This window comes from Mastigoproctus giganteus, chromosome 3, assembly GCF_048544385.1.
Source record: "Mastigoproctus giganteus isolate SK-2022 chromosome 3, ASM4854438v1, whole genome shotgun sequence".
Taxonomy (NCBI): Eukaryota; Metazoa; Arthropoda; class Arachnida; order Uropygi; family Thelyphonidae; genus Mastigoproctus; species Mastigoproctus giganteus.
Genome location: NC_143577.1, coordinates 219,144,899 through 219,163,691, shown reverse-complemented (window position 1 = coordinate 219,163,691; position 18,793 = coordinate 219,144,899). Strand labels below are relative to the sequence as shown.

The 18,793-nt window shown below is 35.5% G+C and overlaps 1 protein-coding gene across 1 annotated transcript in view; it reads left to right on the top strand.

Annotated features, from left to right (window-relative positions):
* Positions 1-12,207, top strand: part of eIF3c (eukaryotic translation initiation factor 3 subunit c) — a 210,768-nt gene extending 198,561 nt beyond the window's left edge. Inside the window, exons 20-21 of the mRNA XM_090369631.1 lie at positions 6,023-6,088; positions 12,118-12,207. Of these exons, the coding sequence (XP_090225757.1) occupies positions 6,023-6,088; positions 12,118-12,146 (95 nt within the window). The 3' untranslated portion in view covers positions 12,147-12,207. The remainder of the gene's footprint in view (positions 1-6,022; positions 6,089-12,117) is intronic.
* Positions 12,208-18,793: the final 6,586 nt, after the last annotated feature.

The following is an 18,793-nucleotide window of genomic DNA, read 5'->3' as shown; positions in this document are numbered from 1 at the left end:
TGTAGAAAATATTTGGGAGGAGCACCATCAAATCTCCCCAGACGAATCTGTTATCGTCGACTGGGCACATAGATTTTGGGACTGCAAATGGCTCAAGAGCTTGCAGATTTCCTCCTGAGAAAACACCATTAATAGAGATGGGAATCTGCATTCATCCCTCTTTGAGGCGGGGTTCTTGGATGGGATGAGCGGTTCTGCCTGGCATGCTCCTGAGTCATTTCCGGTTCCAGTGCACATGGGGAGAATACTGCCCATGCTCCTGTAGAAACACGTGCTGAGAACCGTGAGCCTGCTGATATTTAAGGATGTGCCGTACAATAAATCTCACTATTGAAAAAGAAGGCGGATGCCTCTGAAAGCTACGGTGTTTTAGCACTTTTATCGGTTTTATTATCCTGTGTTTTATCTATATTGTTTTATTGTAATTTATTCATTGCAGTTTAAAATTTCATATTTTATTGTACAGACACTTATCTTTTTATCAGTTTTATCCGGTGGAATATATCATTCTATTTATTTCATTTATTTACATCATTATTATTTTAACACAACGCTATTTCTTTATTTTTAATAACAGTTGGTGTAGGATTCTGCAGTTATTATGAATATTCCCAACCCCCAAGGCCTATTTGAAGATTATGAAAAATCTTTGGCAAAGGATGCAAAGACGACTTTACTTATATAAACTCTAAAAGGAAGGGGATGAATCAGATTGGTCCACTTAATATCAGTGGCTTGACTGTAGACGGTCATTCTCAGATAGTTGCCGAATGAGTATTTATCATCTACATTCACACATGAGGAGTTATTCAAGGAGGTGAGGGCCAGATGTTTATCAAACTCTAACAGGGAGTTAAATGATTTGGTAATAACTGAGAGCAAAGTGGAGATAGTTAAAGTTAAACATAAGAAAGGCACCTGGGATGGATGGGATCTATCCAGTTATATTAAAGAAGGCAGCAAAGGAAGTAGCAGTTCTTTCTAGTTTTCCTGCACGTGTAGTTCCTATCACACATAAGGCATAATTTATATTACAGTAATAGAAATATGTGGAATTGTCATGAGGGTCCCTCGTAGGCTGGGACACTGAGTAGTGTAGTATATCCAAAGCCACTGTGCAGGAGCGAAACTTAGAGTAGAATAAATGAACAAACTTTCACATTACTTATGAACTAAAGTATGTCCAATTACAAGCAGGAATTGCTTTTATCTTTTGTCTTTAGTGCAGTCCTTAGACGTCCACTAATCATTTATGTGATATGACAATGTTTTTTTTTTTTTTTTTTTTATAATATACACTAGGAAGCTTAGCTCACCGACCCCCAGCTAATATCAAATATACAAAGAAATGTCTTAACCTACTCGACATCATTACTGAAGCAATCTTGGAAAGAGTTTCCTTTATATAATTGACCGATTTGCTTAGATCTGCTGCTCGAGCTGCTTCTTGAAAAGTCTCATACACTACTCCGTTCAGAGTTCTCACATTTTCAAAACACCTTACACGTTTTGCTTTGCATAACAATAATTTCAAATGAAACGTCTCGCCACCTTGTGGTGAGATGCTATTCAACCGAGCAACCACTTTACACATATTTTTACATCTCCATTTATTTCCCGTTTTGTCCCACATAAAATGTAGAGGTATGACGGAGTAAGTTAAATCTTCTACACCCCTCTCATAATTATGTTGAGTAAATCATAGTGATTTACTCAACATAATTATGAGAGGGGTGTAGAAGATTTATCATACCATGCCAACAGTATACTAACATTATAGCACACTGACTGAAATGTAATCAGGAATCACTTATGTAATTATTTACCTGTGCATTTGTAGTGATGTAATTGCTCCGCCCACTTTTACCACGTCATCCTCATCTCTCTTCTTCCATTGGCTTGAATAAATATCACCAGGAGGAAAACATTTTTAATATATACAGGTCGACCATCACTAATTCTGACACAATTTCAAATTTCCCAGGTCAGCGCACCAACCTGCTGTTACTGTTTTGGTGGTGTTGTTTGGAGCATCAGCTGTTGGCATGAACTCGTAAACAGTGGCAAGCCATACCTACTTGTTTTTCTGCATTTATTATTATAACCTGCTCACATTTAGCCCCAGCCATGGTTCCAGTGCATAAAGGAAGTGCTTCTTGTGGTGTAAAGTACAAACACCGTACATTGTCCATAACAGATAAAGTTGAACTTATGAAAAACTCGACACCAGGGTGTGTCTATGAATTATACAACATTGGCTCTTCCACAGTGTATCACATAAAGAAACAGAATGAAAAATTGCTCCAGTTCTTTGCTAACAGTGGATCAAAGAAACAGATGGGCATGAGGAAAGCAGTGAAAGACGGAAAGAGTTCAGAACTGAATAAAGTGCTGATGTCGTGGTTTAAACTCCGCATAAGTGAAGGTATTGAGCTGTCTGGGGATCTGCTGAAGGAACAAGCTAAAATTTTTCATAAAAAACTAGGACTAGATAACGAGTGTGATTATAGTGAAGGTTGGCTTGACCGTTTCAAGCAGCGACATGGCTTAAAGTTTCGTGCAGTGTGTGGTGAAAAGTCCTGAGCAGGTCTACAATGCCGATGAGACTGCCTTGTATCGGAGATGTACTTCAAGAAGAACTCTGACAACTGAGAATGCAGAATCACCAACAGGTTATAAAGCATTGAAAGGTCGTGTCACTGTGCTAAGCTGCCCTAATGCTGCGGGAACCCACAGATGTAAGTTGCTGGTCATTGGCAAAAGGTTACGTCTCAGGGCCTTCAGAGGTATGACACAGTTTACAGTGATTTATCATGCCAACAAGAAGGGAATGGATTACAACTAACCTTACATTGGAATGGTTTGAAAGATATTTTGCTCCTGAAGCAAAAGTTCACTGTGACTCTGTTGGCCTGGACCACAACTGTAAAAGTAATGCTTATTTTAGACAACTGCTCCAAACATCCGAAAGCAGAACTTCTGGTAAAAAATAATGTTTTCAGTATCTACCTCCCACCTAACTGTACGTCATTAATTCAACCCCTGGACAACGGCATATTACATTCTCTTAAGTCTAAGTATCACTCCCTGTTTATGAGGCGCCTACTTAGTGTGGTTAACTCTGGCAGACCAGTACAGGAGTTTCTTAAGGAATTTAATGTGAGAGGTATGGTTTACTTCATTTCCAGTGCTTGGAAGTCTGTAGAGGCATCCACACTAAAAAATGGATGGCATAAATTGTGGCCAGGTTTAATGTTTGAGTCTGCACCTAGTGAAGACACTGCAAATGACTTGACAGGATTTAGGAAAAGCAGATTATACACGAACTGCTTTCTTTCGCACTCGATATAACTAATCCTGCTGCCAAGGATCTTGCATCAAGGATGGATGAAGATAATGTTGAGGAATGGACGAATGTAGATGATGCTGTAGCTACTGTTCATCATTATACTGACTCAGAAATCATGCAGATGGTTGTAAGTTCGGAGAAAGAAAATAGTGGAGAAGAAAGCAGTGATAAAAATGAGGAAGATGTAGCAGAAAGGATCTCTATTGATAGCTTAGTTCAATTGACAGTTGAAGTGCTAAAAGGTCTAGAGCAGTGCAGTTTTATAACTGAACAAGAAATAATGAACGTTTACATGCTTCAGGATAAACTAATCAAAGAAAGACCAAAATATATGAAACAGCTTAGCTTGCAAGATATGTTCAGAAAACAAGCTAAAAATCATGCAACAGAGGAGTCAACATTTGAAAATCCAGTGCCATCAACTTCTGCTCACCCAGATGTGCTGCGACCATCATCACCAGTTCCTGAAGAAGAAGATGTGCCAGTTTCATCACCAGTTCCCGATATTTCAGTCACCTCTCAAGATGAAGATGGTGATTCTGACAGCCCCCACTTCCTGATATGTAACTCTGCTTAGTTGTAAATTCCAGCTCTTCACTTTGGAAGCGGTGGGGAACTTTCTTACATAAGTCAACAGAATTATTGTACCTGTGTCCTTTATTTTACCTGTTCTTCATTAATTTCACTTGCTTTTCATTTAATGTTTCTTTTTCCTTTATTAACCGACTTGTACTGATTTACAGGGCATTTTAAAGGTAGGAGAGGAGGAAAGCAGTGACGTATGGTTCGTAACTTCAACCACTCACTGCATTCCCCCTCTTCTCAACTGTTATGTCATGTAACATCTGCACATGGCAGATGTTACATGACATAACAGTATGTCGGAGCTGGAAAACAACAAAATTAACTGCAAAACAGCAATTAACAGAAATGCAATTTATTCAGAGAAGACAATGTCATGTAACATAACATCTCAGAGTTAAAATGAAGAAAATTTAACATGAAAACAGCATATTTTATTTTATTTTTTATTTATTTTTTTTTTTCCAAAACTAGAAACAAAGTAATACCACGTGCAGCTGATGACCAGTTCTTGCTTGAATCTCTCCTGAAGTCGTGTAAAAACCTAACCTTTTTTTTCACTAAACAAATGAAAGTTGACTAACACATGCAATTAACAATAAAATTTCTCTTTTTTTATGCACAATATGCCAACAGAATTTTTTTTTAAAGAATATAACTGACACAATACTGTTTCAGGTTAATGAGATGGGAAAAGAAAACTCACCTCATTTCCAAGTTTCGCTTTTCTTTAACTCAAGACGACACCAGGAAAAATACGAACAATTTATAAATATATTTCCAAGTTTCACCTTTTTTTAACTCAGGATGACACGAGGTACCACGTGAAAACCAAACCCAGTAAGCAAATGTGACTACGCATTTTGCACTTACCGCTGCAGTAATGTCACGTGACATCCACCTGAAACAGAGGGGATGCTGTGAGTGAGCAGAGTCGCAACCTGTCAATTACTGCTTTCCCCCTGTTTTTCGTCGCCAATTTTAAGGGTGTACCACTAAGTGGAGTCAGCCATTCCGGCTCTTCACTTTGGAACTGGCCGTGATGTACTTTCTTAAGTAAGTCAACAGAATTACTGTAGCTGTACTCTTTATCTTACCTGTTCTTCTTTAAAATCTCACTTGCTTTTCATTTTTATTTTTTCCTTTATTAACCAACTTGTACTGATTTTCAGATTATTTTAAAGGTAGGATGAGGTGGCTAGCTGTTGGGTAAACTGAATGTGCTAATCTAACCACTGGTGATCCGGCAAACTCCTTAATCCAGCACCCCACAGATCCCAATGATGCTAGATTAGTGACAGTCAACCTGTATATATATATATTGAATAGGAGATTCAAGGGTCAAAAAAAAAAAAAAATTACCGGTATTTCCTTACAGCTAAGTTTTGGCAACATCACATTTTCTTAATTTTCCTGTTAAATTAACAATTTTTCATGGGTGAGATCAACAGGTATATTAACTTATATGGTATTAGACATAATTAACTTTATTCTGTGAAGAATTTACAACACAAGAATATGTGCTATTACAGAACATATGCCAGTCCCAAATGTAACACCACCAAAACGTGACAAAATGTGCCAGGTTTATTTATGCAGTCTCTGTTGCCATACTGCAGTACAAAACTTATAAACGCAAAAATAAATACAATTTTATTTGGGTTGTTCTGTACAAACTGAGAATGAAGGTTTCTAGAGGTCTGCTGTGTTCTTGTACACCAAAGCCAACTTGCACTGTCATCCTCAACTTCTGGAAATTATTTGCTATCATACTTGAAAAATCAGTAATAGTGTAACCTTTTAATAATAAAGAAATGCGGTATTATTATTTTGTATGTTATTAAAAAAAATAAAATATGCAAAAACTATATGATGGATAAAAATAGATATTTTTTAAACTCATTGAACATGAATGTTTAAAGGATGCATATAATTACCCAAACTGAAAGACATTGTATGCTTGTGTAATCACATGATGCAAAAAGAGCTCATTCATAACAACATAATAAAAAAGATTATTATACTAGGTATTATTTTTATTACTGAAATGAAATAATTTATGAAAATGTGTTAATAAGCTGTTTCTTTCAGGCCAACAATCAAACTACAGGGATCAGTCTTATCAAAAAGGTTATGGTCAACAAGATCGAGGATGGGGTAGGTGACCTCCTTAATCTCTTTCATTCTTTTTTTTTTTTCTATTTTTGTGTTTCCTGCATACTTTTGTTCAGTGGTTATTGTTTTTGTTCAGGAGGAAAGAGAAAAGTAATGGTAAATCTAGTTGTTATAAAGGAATTTATAGCTTTTTTTGTGGGGGGGGAAGCACATAAACTGGTTTCGAAAAGTTTAGCAGCAAGTAAAATTTTATCAGTACTTCTTTTCATAGTAAGTTAAATATAGATAAATATTGAATATAATGTACAAGAGCTGTTCAATAAAGAATGAACATCATTTTTCATTAACAACTGTACTGCTTGCTATTTATAGCTGAGATGTGGAATTTAAGACCACACCAAGCTGCATCACATAGCAACTGTGCAGTTGACTTGTGCACATGGTGTAACCTTGGCAGTTAGTCAAGTCAAGCTAAGCTTATGCCTGTTCAGTTTTGGCTACATAACAATGGACGTGACATGCGAGGAACAGTATGCTGCTCTCAGATTTTGATTTCTTTCTCAAGAAATCATCAGCTGAATTGTATGAAATGTTAAGAGACTTTTGATGACTCTGTGCTTCCATATAGCACAGCTCACAGTTCATTTAGAATGTTTAAAGATGGACATGATTCAATCACAAAAATAAGTTCACATGGCGGTTTGTCAGGAGCTGCAATGGATGGTTACCAAAGATGGCAAGGTTCTGCACAAGGTGATAATAGTGGATGTGACATGGCTTTATCATTTCAGTTGAGAGAGTAAGCAACAAAGCTCTGTTTAGAAGTGTACGTTGTTGCCAACATGGGGGAAAAAAAGCAAAAATTGTGGCTTCTGCAGGAAAGGTTATGGCCATCTCATTTTTTGACATTCAAGTAATGGTTTGCCAGCATGTTGCACCACATCATACGACTGTTACAGGACCTTACTACAGAACTGTACTGCACACTTTGTGGGATCACATTTGTCGCAAATGACCACAACTAAAAAATTTAAGGGTGACAACAAAATACTGCTGAAGTGAAAAAGAGACTCTGAAAGACTGAAGAGAACCTCTGCCAGTGAAGAATAGAAGCTGTTGTACCCAGCTGGTATAAAGTTTTGACTAGGACCAACCACAGAGGACATTATAATGTGTGGGACATTAAAAAGAGGGTCTCTATAAAGAGCTTCAACTGTATAAACAAAATACATGAAAACAACATGCAATTTTCAGCTTTTATTAATAAGTTTTTGTCAAGGAAAAAGTCATGGAGCAAATTGTTTTGAACATATGAACCCTTGCAAACATGTTGCACGGGTTCATGTACTGAAAAAACGTGTTTGATGACCTGAGGATTTGATGCCTACTTTAAATCCTCTTCTCTTCTGAATACTGTCAGTTATTTTTATGAACACAATAACTTGTTTGATGATTGTGTTAAAATTAGAGATATAAACAGTTGATTTTTAGAATTATGAGAATGGGCATTAAATGCAAATGGAATGAACTTAGAAATAAACCCAAGCTAATTTGAGATAAAAATTCACGAAGGTGAACAAAATTAACTTGCAAAGGATTTCAATATTTTTTACCAATTACACTAGACTCCCACTAGTCCGAACTAATTGGGACCGAGCCCTGTTCGGATTAGCCGAATAACTGCAATAATGCAGAAGCAAGCAGTAAAACAGGTCTGGTTTATTAAGGAATGAATGTATAGTAAGCCTACTAGCGTTTGTACGCGAGCGTAACACACCGGAAGCAAACCCCCCCCTCCACGCTATGACTAATTGCACATGACATTGTGCATTAAACATGAATGTTTATATCTTCGCTCTACATTACATTTTATAGTTTAGTTTAGTTCAGTCTGCTGCCGCAATGGCCACGAAATGGAAACACACAACGTGTACGTTGAAAGATAAGCTGGAAGTTTTGAAAAGGCTGGACAAGGGGGAAAGTGCAACGAAATTAGCAGTAGAGTTTGGAGTGGGCAAGGCCACAGTAACTGATTGGAAAAAAAACCGCGCAAAGATCGAGCAGTTTTGTACCTCTACTTCAGAAAAATCAGTTGAAAATCGACAAACAGTAAGGCCCTCAACGTTTGACAAGCTTGATGAAGCCTTATTCACGTGGTTCACTCAGGAAAGAGGAAGGGGAACACCCCTAAGTGAACCTCTTGTTAGAGAAAAGGCCATTCATCTCAACAAACTAATGAAAGGTGATGAATCATTTAGTGCGAGTACCAGTTGGTTTGATCACTGGAAGAAGCGCCATGGGATTCGCCAGCTAATGATCACCGGGGAGCAATTATCAGCTGATCATGCTGCAGCAGAGAAATATTTGGGTGAGTTCGCTGATTTGGTATCACATTATTCACCTCAGCAGATATATAACGCTGATGAGACGAGTTTAAATTTTAAGGCTTTGCCCACAAAAAGGCTAGCATCTCAACAAGAAATACGTGCCCCAGGTTTTAAAATGAATAAGGAGCAAATGACGTTGATAGCTTGTAGTAATGCTTCAGGAAATCACAAGCTACCTTTGATGATGATCGGTAAATCAGCGAAGCCGAGAGCTTTTAAAAATATGAACATTAACAATCTTCCAGTTCATTATAAAAGTCAAAAAAAAAAGCTTGGATAAACAGACAGCTTTTCGTTGAGTGGTTTCATAATCAATTTGTCCCAGCAGTGAAATGTTTCAGCAATGAAAATGATTTGCCACCTCGTGCCATTCTCCTCATAGACAATGCGCCGTCCCACCCAGACGTTTCCGAGTTGACATCAGGGGATATAAAGGCAGCTTTTTTACCGCCTAATGTAACACCGTTATTACAGCCCATGGACCAGGGGGTGTTACAGTCTGTCAAGCTTGCATACAGAAAGAAATATCTTAGGTCCTTGATAGAAGATAACACCAATTCACTTTCTTTACATGAGAAAATGAAACAAGTGAACTTAAAAGATGTTGTATATTGAGTTGCTGAGTCGTGGGAGGGTGTAACCGAGCAGTCCATACAAAGATCATGGAAGAAATTATGGCCCTCTCTCAGCTTTGTCGATAGCTCTGACGAAAACAATGACATAGAACAATTAATTCAGCTCGTACAGGAAATTCCCTGGTGCGAGGAAGCAATAGAATCTGACGTTAAAGAGTGGATTGCAGCGGATGGAATAGGTCATGAAACCTGTCGGATGAGGACATCGTGGCAGCTGTCACCCAAGAAGACTCCAAGCAGAATGATGGCGGGAGTGATGACGAGCCCGGTGTTTCTGCGGAACAACTTGTGGCGCACACAGATGCGACAGCGGCCCTTGACCTCGCTTTACGCTACTTAGAACAACATCCCAGCACTACACCGGCAGACTACATGTTTATGAAGCGGTGGCGAAACATAGCATCATCTAGCCGATTTTCATCGTTACGTCAAAGAAACTAACAGAGTTTGTTACTTCTGAAAAATGACTTTTGTTCCTGTTTTGGTGTGTAACTATAGATCTGTAATTTTAATAGGCCATGTCAAACACTGATTTATTAATTTTGTATTAGTACAGTGCTACAATAAAATACAATTGTTTTGTGGAATTCTAAATGTTTTTGTACCATTAATGCCATTTAAATTTAACTGGAAAATACAAAAAAACGTATATTTTGCGAACTAAAAAATTTCCTCTCCGCCGACCGAAACGTGTTCGGATTAGCGGGAGTCCACTGTATAAAGAAAGTAGAAAGTATAAACCAAAGCTATGATGCTCAATACATTCTACGTTGATTTCAGTAATTGAAAAGAATAAGAGAAATTTTCCTCAATATAATACATAGAACACTTCCGTATGACACTCTCCAGAAATTAAAACGAATAAAACATTAATGCAAAATAATAAAAATTAATTGAAAACAATTAAAAATAATTAACAATTAATTACAAAAAGTTTAATGTAAATAAGGAAGGAAAGAAAATCATTTTTCATATTTACTTTGAACTTTTTGTATTTTCAATTTATTTTAATTATTTTGTGTTTTTTTTTTTTTTTTTTTTTTCTTCTTTTTTTTTTTTTTCTTTTTTTTCTTCTTTTTTTTTTTTTTTTTTTCTAGAGAGTGTCATATGGAAGTGTTCTACATATCATATTGAGGAAAACATCTCTTATTCTTTTACAAGAAACTGGAAAGAGACTGACCACTTCACTGCGACTGTGACCATGGCACAAAAAAAAAAAGGAGAAAAGGTCAAGTTTCTAAAAGATGCATTCTGCTAATTTCCAGTCTTTAGCTCAGTTCTAAAAGTAGAGGCAGATTACTATGCATTAATTCCTAGCGATTTCAAATGTAAATGAATGCACCATTTTAAAGACAAAAATAATTTAGTTTTGTATGGATCTAGGTGAGTTAACAACATTGACAAAGCCACAGATTTACTTGATTCCATTGCAAATATCTCTCAGAAGTGTGCTCAAAATGAGATTTTCATCATAACTGCCTCACTCAACCAACCTCAGTCCATGCAATTTTTCTTTGTGTGGTTATTTGAAGGACAGAGCATACTAGGACAATATTTAAATCCTGTAATATAAAAAAAAACAGAAAAACATGTTGGGAACATTCTAAGGTAACTGTTGCAACAGTTCTTTTAACATCAGCAGTCATCATATTGTTTGTTTGGTGAACATTAAAATCTGAGGTTAGGTTACTGTTTGTAATCTGAATAAACTGTCACATAACTATTCACTCCTACACATTGGTAGGTGCCAATTCCTCCTTTCCCCATGATATTTTACAGAACATTTTGTTTTGTTAATATCTATATTGCTTGACTGTTGCCTGTTTTATATTTGAGTTCTGCACAACTAATCTTTTCCTGTCTACCAGCCTTCAAAATGTAGTTTAATTATAATCACACTGTACATTAATGGAGGTTAGATTGCATAATGATTTTTTTATGATGAAAATCCAGCTAGTATGAAACTGACAGAACTACAGTGGGATAGTTTACTAGTTTTAAATTGAGGTTATTACATATTCTTTAATAGAGGGAAATTTGATATTGATATCTCTTTTGGTTTGTATTAATTATAATTTACAATTCATGTGTATCTCTAAATAGGCCTACAAGGCTGGGACAAACCATATTGATGATTAAGCTTCACACCAGCCAGAAGATAAATAAATTGAATACTGTAACTAAAAACTTTATTTACAATAAAATAAGTATAAAATATATATTTACAAGAAAAATTAAAAATATACAAATAACACTGATAAAATATACTAAAAACCTAGAAATTAAAAGCGATAAATTTTTTTTTTTTTTTTTTTTTGCTGTAGCTTTCGGAGGCAGCAGTGTCCTTCCTCAGCAGCATATGTCTACTGTGCGGCACATCCTTAAATATCAAGTCCACGGCACAATCACATGGTTCCATGGTTGGAACTTTCCATTTGCACACTGGGACCGGAAATGGCTTGGGAGTGCGCTAGCTGAAACCGTTCATCACGTCCAGGGACGACAGTTTCCAGGAGGGATAAAGTCTATCCCCCCCTCCTGGAAACTGTCGTGGCTCTCGAGCCATTTCCGGTCCCAGGAAATGGGACCAGCAAATGGAAAGTTCCAACCATGGAACCATGTGATTGTGCCGTGGACTTGCTATTTGAGGATGTGCTGCACAGTAGACATGTGCTGCTGAGGAAGGAGACTACTGCCTCCGAAAGCTACAGCAAAAAAAAAATTATCGCTTTTAATTTCTAGGTTTTTAGTATATTTTATCAGTGTTATTTGTATATTTTTAATTTTTATTGTAAATATATATTTTATACTTATTTTATTGTAAATAAAGTTTTTAGTTACAGTATTCAATTTATCTATCTTCTGGCTGGTGTGAAGCTTAAATACAATTCATGTGCTTTGCAATGTAATACATAAACTACAGGTGTGGAGAGTTTATAGATCGTTTGATTGCTTGTTTGTTTTTAAAATGTTTAGATTAGATTTCTTGAATGGTTCAATAACAAATTTGACTTATTACTTATCTGGTTGTTTTCTTTTATTTTTCTAGGTCGAAGGAATGCTCAAAGAAACTATTAGTCAGCATGTATGGAAATGTCATTCTGTAAAAAAATAAATAAAATAATAATAATAATTTTCATTAGTTTATAAATGTTTGTGTGCACTTTATAAATGGATATATCTGACATTTTACAGTGGAATAATTCCTTATTGGTTTTGCTTTAATAGTTGTAACGAATTGTGGTAATAATTTGAAATCATCACAATTTTTGGTTAAACTTTACAATCTGGTAGTACCCCTTGCGAGTAGCAGTGATTGACAGACCTCTTCAGTACACACACACATGCTGCTGTTTTAAAATTGGGAACTCATTTTCCTATTTTGAAATGGTGGAGGATTCACCCTAATGCTAAATAACCAGTGGAAGAAGCTAGGCCTGTCGATTACTTCTACTTGCAAGGAGTACTAGATTGTAAAGACTAACCCAGTTTTTTTATGCTTCACATATAGTTCTTTAATTCAAATTTTCATTCCTTGATTAAATTTGTGAGAAAGATGTAGTAGACAACTTGAAGTGAAGAATTTGATGAAAATACACGGTTAAAGCTCAGTTGTATTGAGCACAAATATAACAAAATCATGGCTATATGAGTGAATAAAATTAAGAAATTCATCAGGAATAAGGAACAAAAATAAATGGACTTTTAGGTTACTTATGTGGCAATTATTTTACTTTTCTGAGAAAAGAGGGATACTGGGTTGGTAGAGAAAGGCACTCAAATACAATAGGGTGGAGCTTTTCAGCATTCCACTAATACACTGGTTTTCAATTATATTCATTGTTTGCCATGACATGCTCAGCAGTCGAGTCCGAGAAGGGCATCGTTTTATTGTTGGAGATTCAATCTGTTTACAGCATACGATAGTGTAAACACGTTATTAGACTTTTATATGTTCGCAAGTGAAAAAAAGGCTATGTTCCACTTTTCGGCGATTTTTGCTTTTCACCAGCGGTCTGAAGCCTAACCCACCGTACGAGTGAGTGGGTCCTACTGTAAGAGTAAATTCAAAAGTTGACACCAACTGCTTCTGTAACTTTGTTTCCGCCTATGATTGGTGAAGCTGCTTGGCTACTACTCACCTGTCCAAATTTTACATATAATTTCATTAGATGGTATGTTTAATCCATAAATGACATTTCTCTGCAGAAAATAACCAATTTTCTTCTCCTTGACAACTGCATAGGCAAATTTTGACCAGTGTTTCAAGGGAATAACCTTACACATAAAAATTACAGTTGATTACATGAAAAAAGTAAGGACCTTTATTTTTTCTCCTGTACATTGAATATCATCCGTGGTTGTCAAATTTACAGTAATCTGCTTTCATTTCTACTCTGTGATTTATTGCTTCCACTTATGTGTGGAGGCATCTCTTTAGACCATTCAATAAAACATCCTTACTATGCAGCATTAACAAGTCCACATCAAAAAATACTCAGACAACAAAGTTGCCAAAGTGATTACTCACATGACATTCTGATCCTTAAAGTAATCATCCAGTTGAATTGTTGACATTTTAAATACATAATTGATTGTTAAAGCACATGAGTATTTAAAATAAAATTTAATCTGACAAAGATGGCACCCCCGAGTGTAGCACGAACGGTAGCTGATGACAGGCGCCCAAGTTTGTTTATAATATCTGGAAAATATTTTGGGTTTTTCGAATTCTCCCTAAACAATGCCAATACAATAGATGCCACTTATTGTGATCACTTCAGGACAAGTTAACATGTTCACAGATTCCTTACACAAATATATGTCATCAAGTTTTTAATCCACTTGGTTGATATCACATATGCAATTCAAACCCAGACCTTCTTAAGCAAGTCACATGTGATATAGCCACTGTATTGTCATGAAGACTGATAATCTTATTAACCAGAGAGTATGCCTAGAATACCCTTGGAAAAAATATTGCAGCCCTTAATGCCTGCCCTCACTCACCTTTCCCACCAAAGATTTTCATGACCTTAGAAGTAGTCTCATCTGAATAGAGATTACTACCTTTATCATTAACTGATATCCTCTCTGTATAAAATGGTGATGCAGGACATCTTTTGCCATATTTCATATTTTTATAACTTTTTCTTTCAATTTGACAGAAGAAAAACCACCAGATATTTTTGTCAAGCAACCTTCACCAGAGGCTGATTAAATCAGTTGTAATGAAAAAAAAGCCCAAAAAGTCTGTGCCCTGTCCAATCTAGATTGACTCATTCTCAGGTCAAGACAGTTATCGAAAAAGCTAGCAGTTAAAGTGTTAATCAGTAACCAATGAAACAAGAATGCAGCTTTATTGATTTGGCATTATTGATGCAGGGTGGAAATGTGTACATAAAAAGATGAAAGGTGTCACTTTCACCTTTTTATGTACACTTTCCACTCTGCATCTTTTGTTTTAATTTAAAAAAAATTAATTTTAAAACATGCTGCATGTTTTATACATTTTATTTTAAAAAATTATGTGTATATATATATATATATATATATATAAAAAAAAAATAGAAATAAAATAGAAACACCAGTCTCTTATTTTCTTCCGTTTAATATGGTTTAAGTTGCTGATGTGCCTAAACCCTACAAACAAAAAGAAAATGTTAAAATCAAGCAATATAAAATACTTATAGAAATCCGTACACAACTATTAAAAAAACAACTAAAATATAAAAATCAAAAATTAGAAGAGGGTTACAGATACAGTACTTTCTTTCACAGAGTAATTGACATCAGCAATGATATGAACTGTACAGCTGTAACTAGATACGCATGTTGGAGTTCAAGGACAAATTGAGAAGTTACGTATACCAATACGGCTGAGTGAATTAGTCTATGGTTAGGGTGGCATGATTTTTTCCTCCTGGCAACTGGATACACACACACACACACTAAGTCCCCGAGTTACATAAATTCGGACTTAGTAAATTTTTTTCACCCATTTTTTTTTTTTTTAGGATTGTAAAAATTTAAAACAGTAAAAAAGAAAAAAGCAATCAATAATGACGACCACCTCACACACAAGTGAGATACACAGTAACAAACTTAAAAAATAGGAATGAAGAGAAGATTCTGAAAATATATTTTTGTATTATTATTTTTTAATTATTTATTATATATTTTTTTTTCATATGAAGGGAACACACATTTCACCATAATGTAAAACCTACAGAATTTCATTTATCGGTATTATCAAATGCAATAAGATCGTGTTTACTACCCGTTTATAATGAATTGGACTAATAGAATAGCCCAGTAAACTGGAAACTGCAAATTGTTTTATGGTAGTGACCTCCAGAAATGTGCTTTTGTAAAATGTGAGCTCGCGTGAGGTGATAATAGTGTGTTTCTGCCTTAAACATATGAAGTTCTTTGTAGAAAATTTCATTTTGACTGTTATGATGCTGACTAAAAGAATAAGTGACAGCTATATACCAAGAAAAGGAAAGCGATCGGTTTGGATCAGAAAATTAAAATAATAAGGATGTAGTATCGCGAAGGAATTTAGATGTCAGTGTCCAACAGTGAACACAAAAAAAGGACAAAGGACAGAATATAAGAAAACAATGAAGGGATCAGCATCAATGAAATCAACCATAATAACCAAGGCTACAAAATACATATAAATTTTTTTCAGTACAATAACATGCATTTTTTTTCTTCCTTTTATGTTTTTCTTTTCTTATGTGGCCACTCCAGCTACTTCACCACTTTTACCAGATAAAGTTTTTAATTGAACTAAATAAAAATATATAATTATTTTTCTTCATTCTTTGAGGATGTGTGGTTTTTTGTAATTTTGGCATGTCATTCTTCCTTTTTATGTTTTTCTTTTCTTATGTTGCCACTCCAGCTACTTCACCACTTTTTACCAGATAGAGTTTTTTAATTGAACTAAATAAAAATATATAATTATTTTTCTTCATTCTTTGAGGATGTGTGGTTTTTTGTAATTTTGGCATGTCATTTTATTAGTTATTCCAAGTTACGTAAAACTCGACTTACATAAGAAATCCTGGAAACGTATCTCTTATGTATGTCGGGGGACCTTGTGTGTGTGTGTGTGTGTGTGTGTGTGTGTACGTACACGAGGGGGTGTCAAAAAGTAATAGTAGGGGGTATTCAGTAGGAAGATGCCATTTTTTAATATAAGTTGTCTACATATTCAATAACTAAAATTTTCATTTCCCATAGGTGATCGTACACCAGAGGTGGAGCCCAGAATCTGAGGAAGGAAAGCTCAGGAAATTTACAAAGAAATGAAACAAGCTGTGTATGGGCAGAATTGTCCATCCTATGACACTGTGAAAAAGTGGAAACGTGAGTTCCAGTGCAGTCGTACAAGTGTCTTTGATGAGCCAAGAGGAGGCCATTAACATCCACAGAAAGTGAGATGGTTGAAAAGCTGGTGCTGAGTGATAGATATGTGACAATTCATTTCATCGCAAATGCAGTGAGAATTAGTTATGGGTCTGCCCACAGCATTTTACATGACCATCTCCGCATGATGGATTCTAAGATTGCTGACACTTTTGCAGAAGTAATGTTGAATGCAATGTTCTCGCCGACTGTTGGATTTATGCTACTGCAGTACCTACCCTATTCTCCTGACCTAGCACCATTAGACTTTTTGTTTCAAGAAATTAAGAAACCATTGCGTGGACACCGCTTTGATTCGTCTCAGAAAGTCATCAGTGAAGTGGAAACGTGGTTTCAGGCAAAAAAAAGTGCGGACTTCTATGATCAAGGCATTAAACAACTGATCCATATATGGGAGAAATGTGTTACCATACATAGAAAACGATTAAAGTTTCTGTGAAGTTTCACCTTTCTAGGGCTATTATTTCTAGGTAAGGGTACAAACTTTTTGATACCCCCTCGTGTGTGTATATATGCGACACAATATAGTCTAAGTCACCGATGTGCCTAAATCCCCACAACAATATGTAATCACTTTTTTTTTTTTTTTTTTTTTGGTAGTTGTTGGCGCATCGGCTTCTGTGGCCATAATGCACCTCCCAAGGTTTTGCAGTACTTTGATCCAAGCCCGAGGCGGGATTCAAACCCACGACCGTGGGTTGCCAGACAGGCACTTTACCCACCCGGCTAGCCCGATCGGCATGTAATCACTTCTGCTGCACATGTGTAAACTGCAACATGGCAAAAAAAGCAGTTTTTTTCTGCATGTCAGTATACTTCTGATTGGGACTACATGAAGGTGATAACAGTATCCATGATTACAGTGTTAAATGGGTCACTTTCTTTAAAGTTTTAATTAAAATTTTTAAAACATGTTGTGTTTTACACCTTTTTTATTTGAAAAAAATATATACGGTAGAACCTGGATAAGAAATTCCCTCATAAGAAGTTTTTCCATGTACTATGTTTGGTTTCTTAAGTCCCAGTTTCAATCTATATGGTGTAAGAAGTTTCCCAGGTAAAAAGTATTCCTGCATAAAAAGTTTGTGATAAAGAATATGCAGTGTATTATTATAATGATATTTTCCCACTTAATACGTTTTTTCAATATATAAATTATTTATTTTTAATATTAAAAAATATTAAACAATATAAACATTTGGTGATTGAACAAAGTTAGTGCCAAGCATCATTTTAATTCATAATAAACCACCGAAGTAGGTGAAATGGCATTGTTTTTTATATATGTTATACGTGTATCTTATATTGTGAATGCATTCACGAGTTGCCTGGTATTGCACTACCTCCAATAAGCAACGCTTTTGCTATGGAGAAGACTAGTGTTACTTAAAACTAGTTATAAGTAAAACAAGAAGTCTGATGGTATCCACCGAGAATCCATCAGTGAAGTGTTGCCTATTTGAAAATCCATTGTCGAAGCATTGCTTATTCGAGGTAATTCAATATCAGATGAAGGCATTCACAATATGAGATTTAACAAAAACGATGCCATTTCACCTACTTTAGTGATTTACTACGCACTAAAATGATGCTTGGCACTAACTTGTTCGATTAGTGAATTTTCTGTAGTCAGAGGCTTTCGGTACTAAAACCTTTTTAGTATAAACATTTTCATATAATGGAAGTGACATGTTGCAATTGTTTTCATTGATATCCATAATTGGATATGTAGACCACGTTAAGTTCTGATGGTTGTGAACAGTTCTGCATTACTTTGTGGATAGCTGTGTCTTATTTTAATTGTGACCTTTTTAAGGTATGTTGAAACTCCAAAGGAGCTCATTTTTCCAACTTGGTAATGACTTTAATGAACAGAATGTTAAGCAATTAGAAATCCTTAGTTTAAAAATGTTTCCCATAGGCAGAGTAAAATATGTATAAATTCTGAAACAATACTTAAAATCATCTCTAACTTATGTATTTGTATCTTTTTATTTATGTAGTTAATATTTTATACCCTTGGGTCATTTTCCCTTCTAAGAAGTTCTAAACCTCCAGTCCCTTGGAAAACTTATCCCGTTCTACTGTATATATAAAATGCTGATGAAAATTACAAAAAAAGTGGTTTGCACAAAACATAGAAACATTGTTCTCAGTTTTTCCAGTTTAAAAGACTATTAAGTGCAAAATGTTAAGCATGCACATATTGCTGCATATTATATATATACATACAGGTAATCCTTGTATAACATGGTAGTTAGGTTCCTATAAAATGCCGTGTTGTG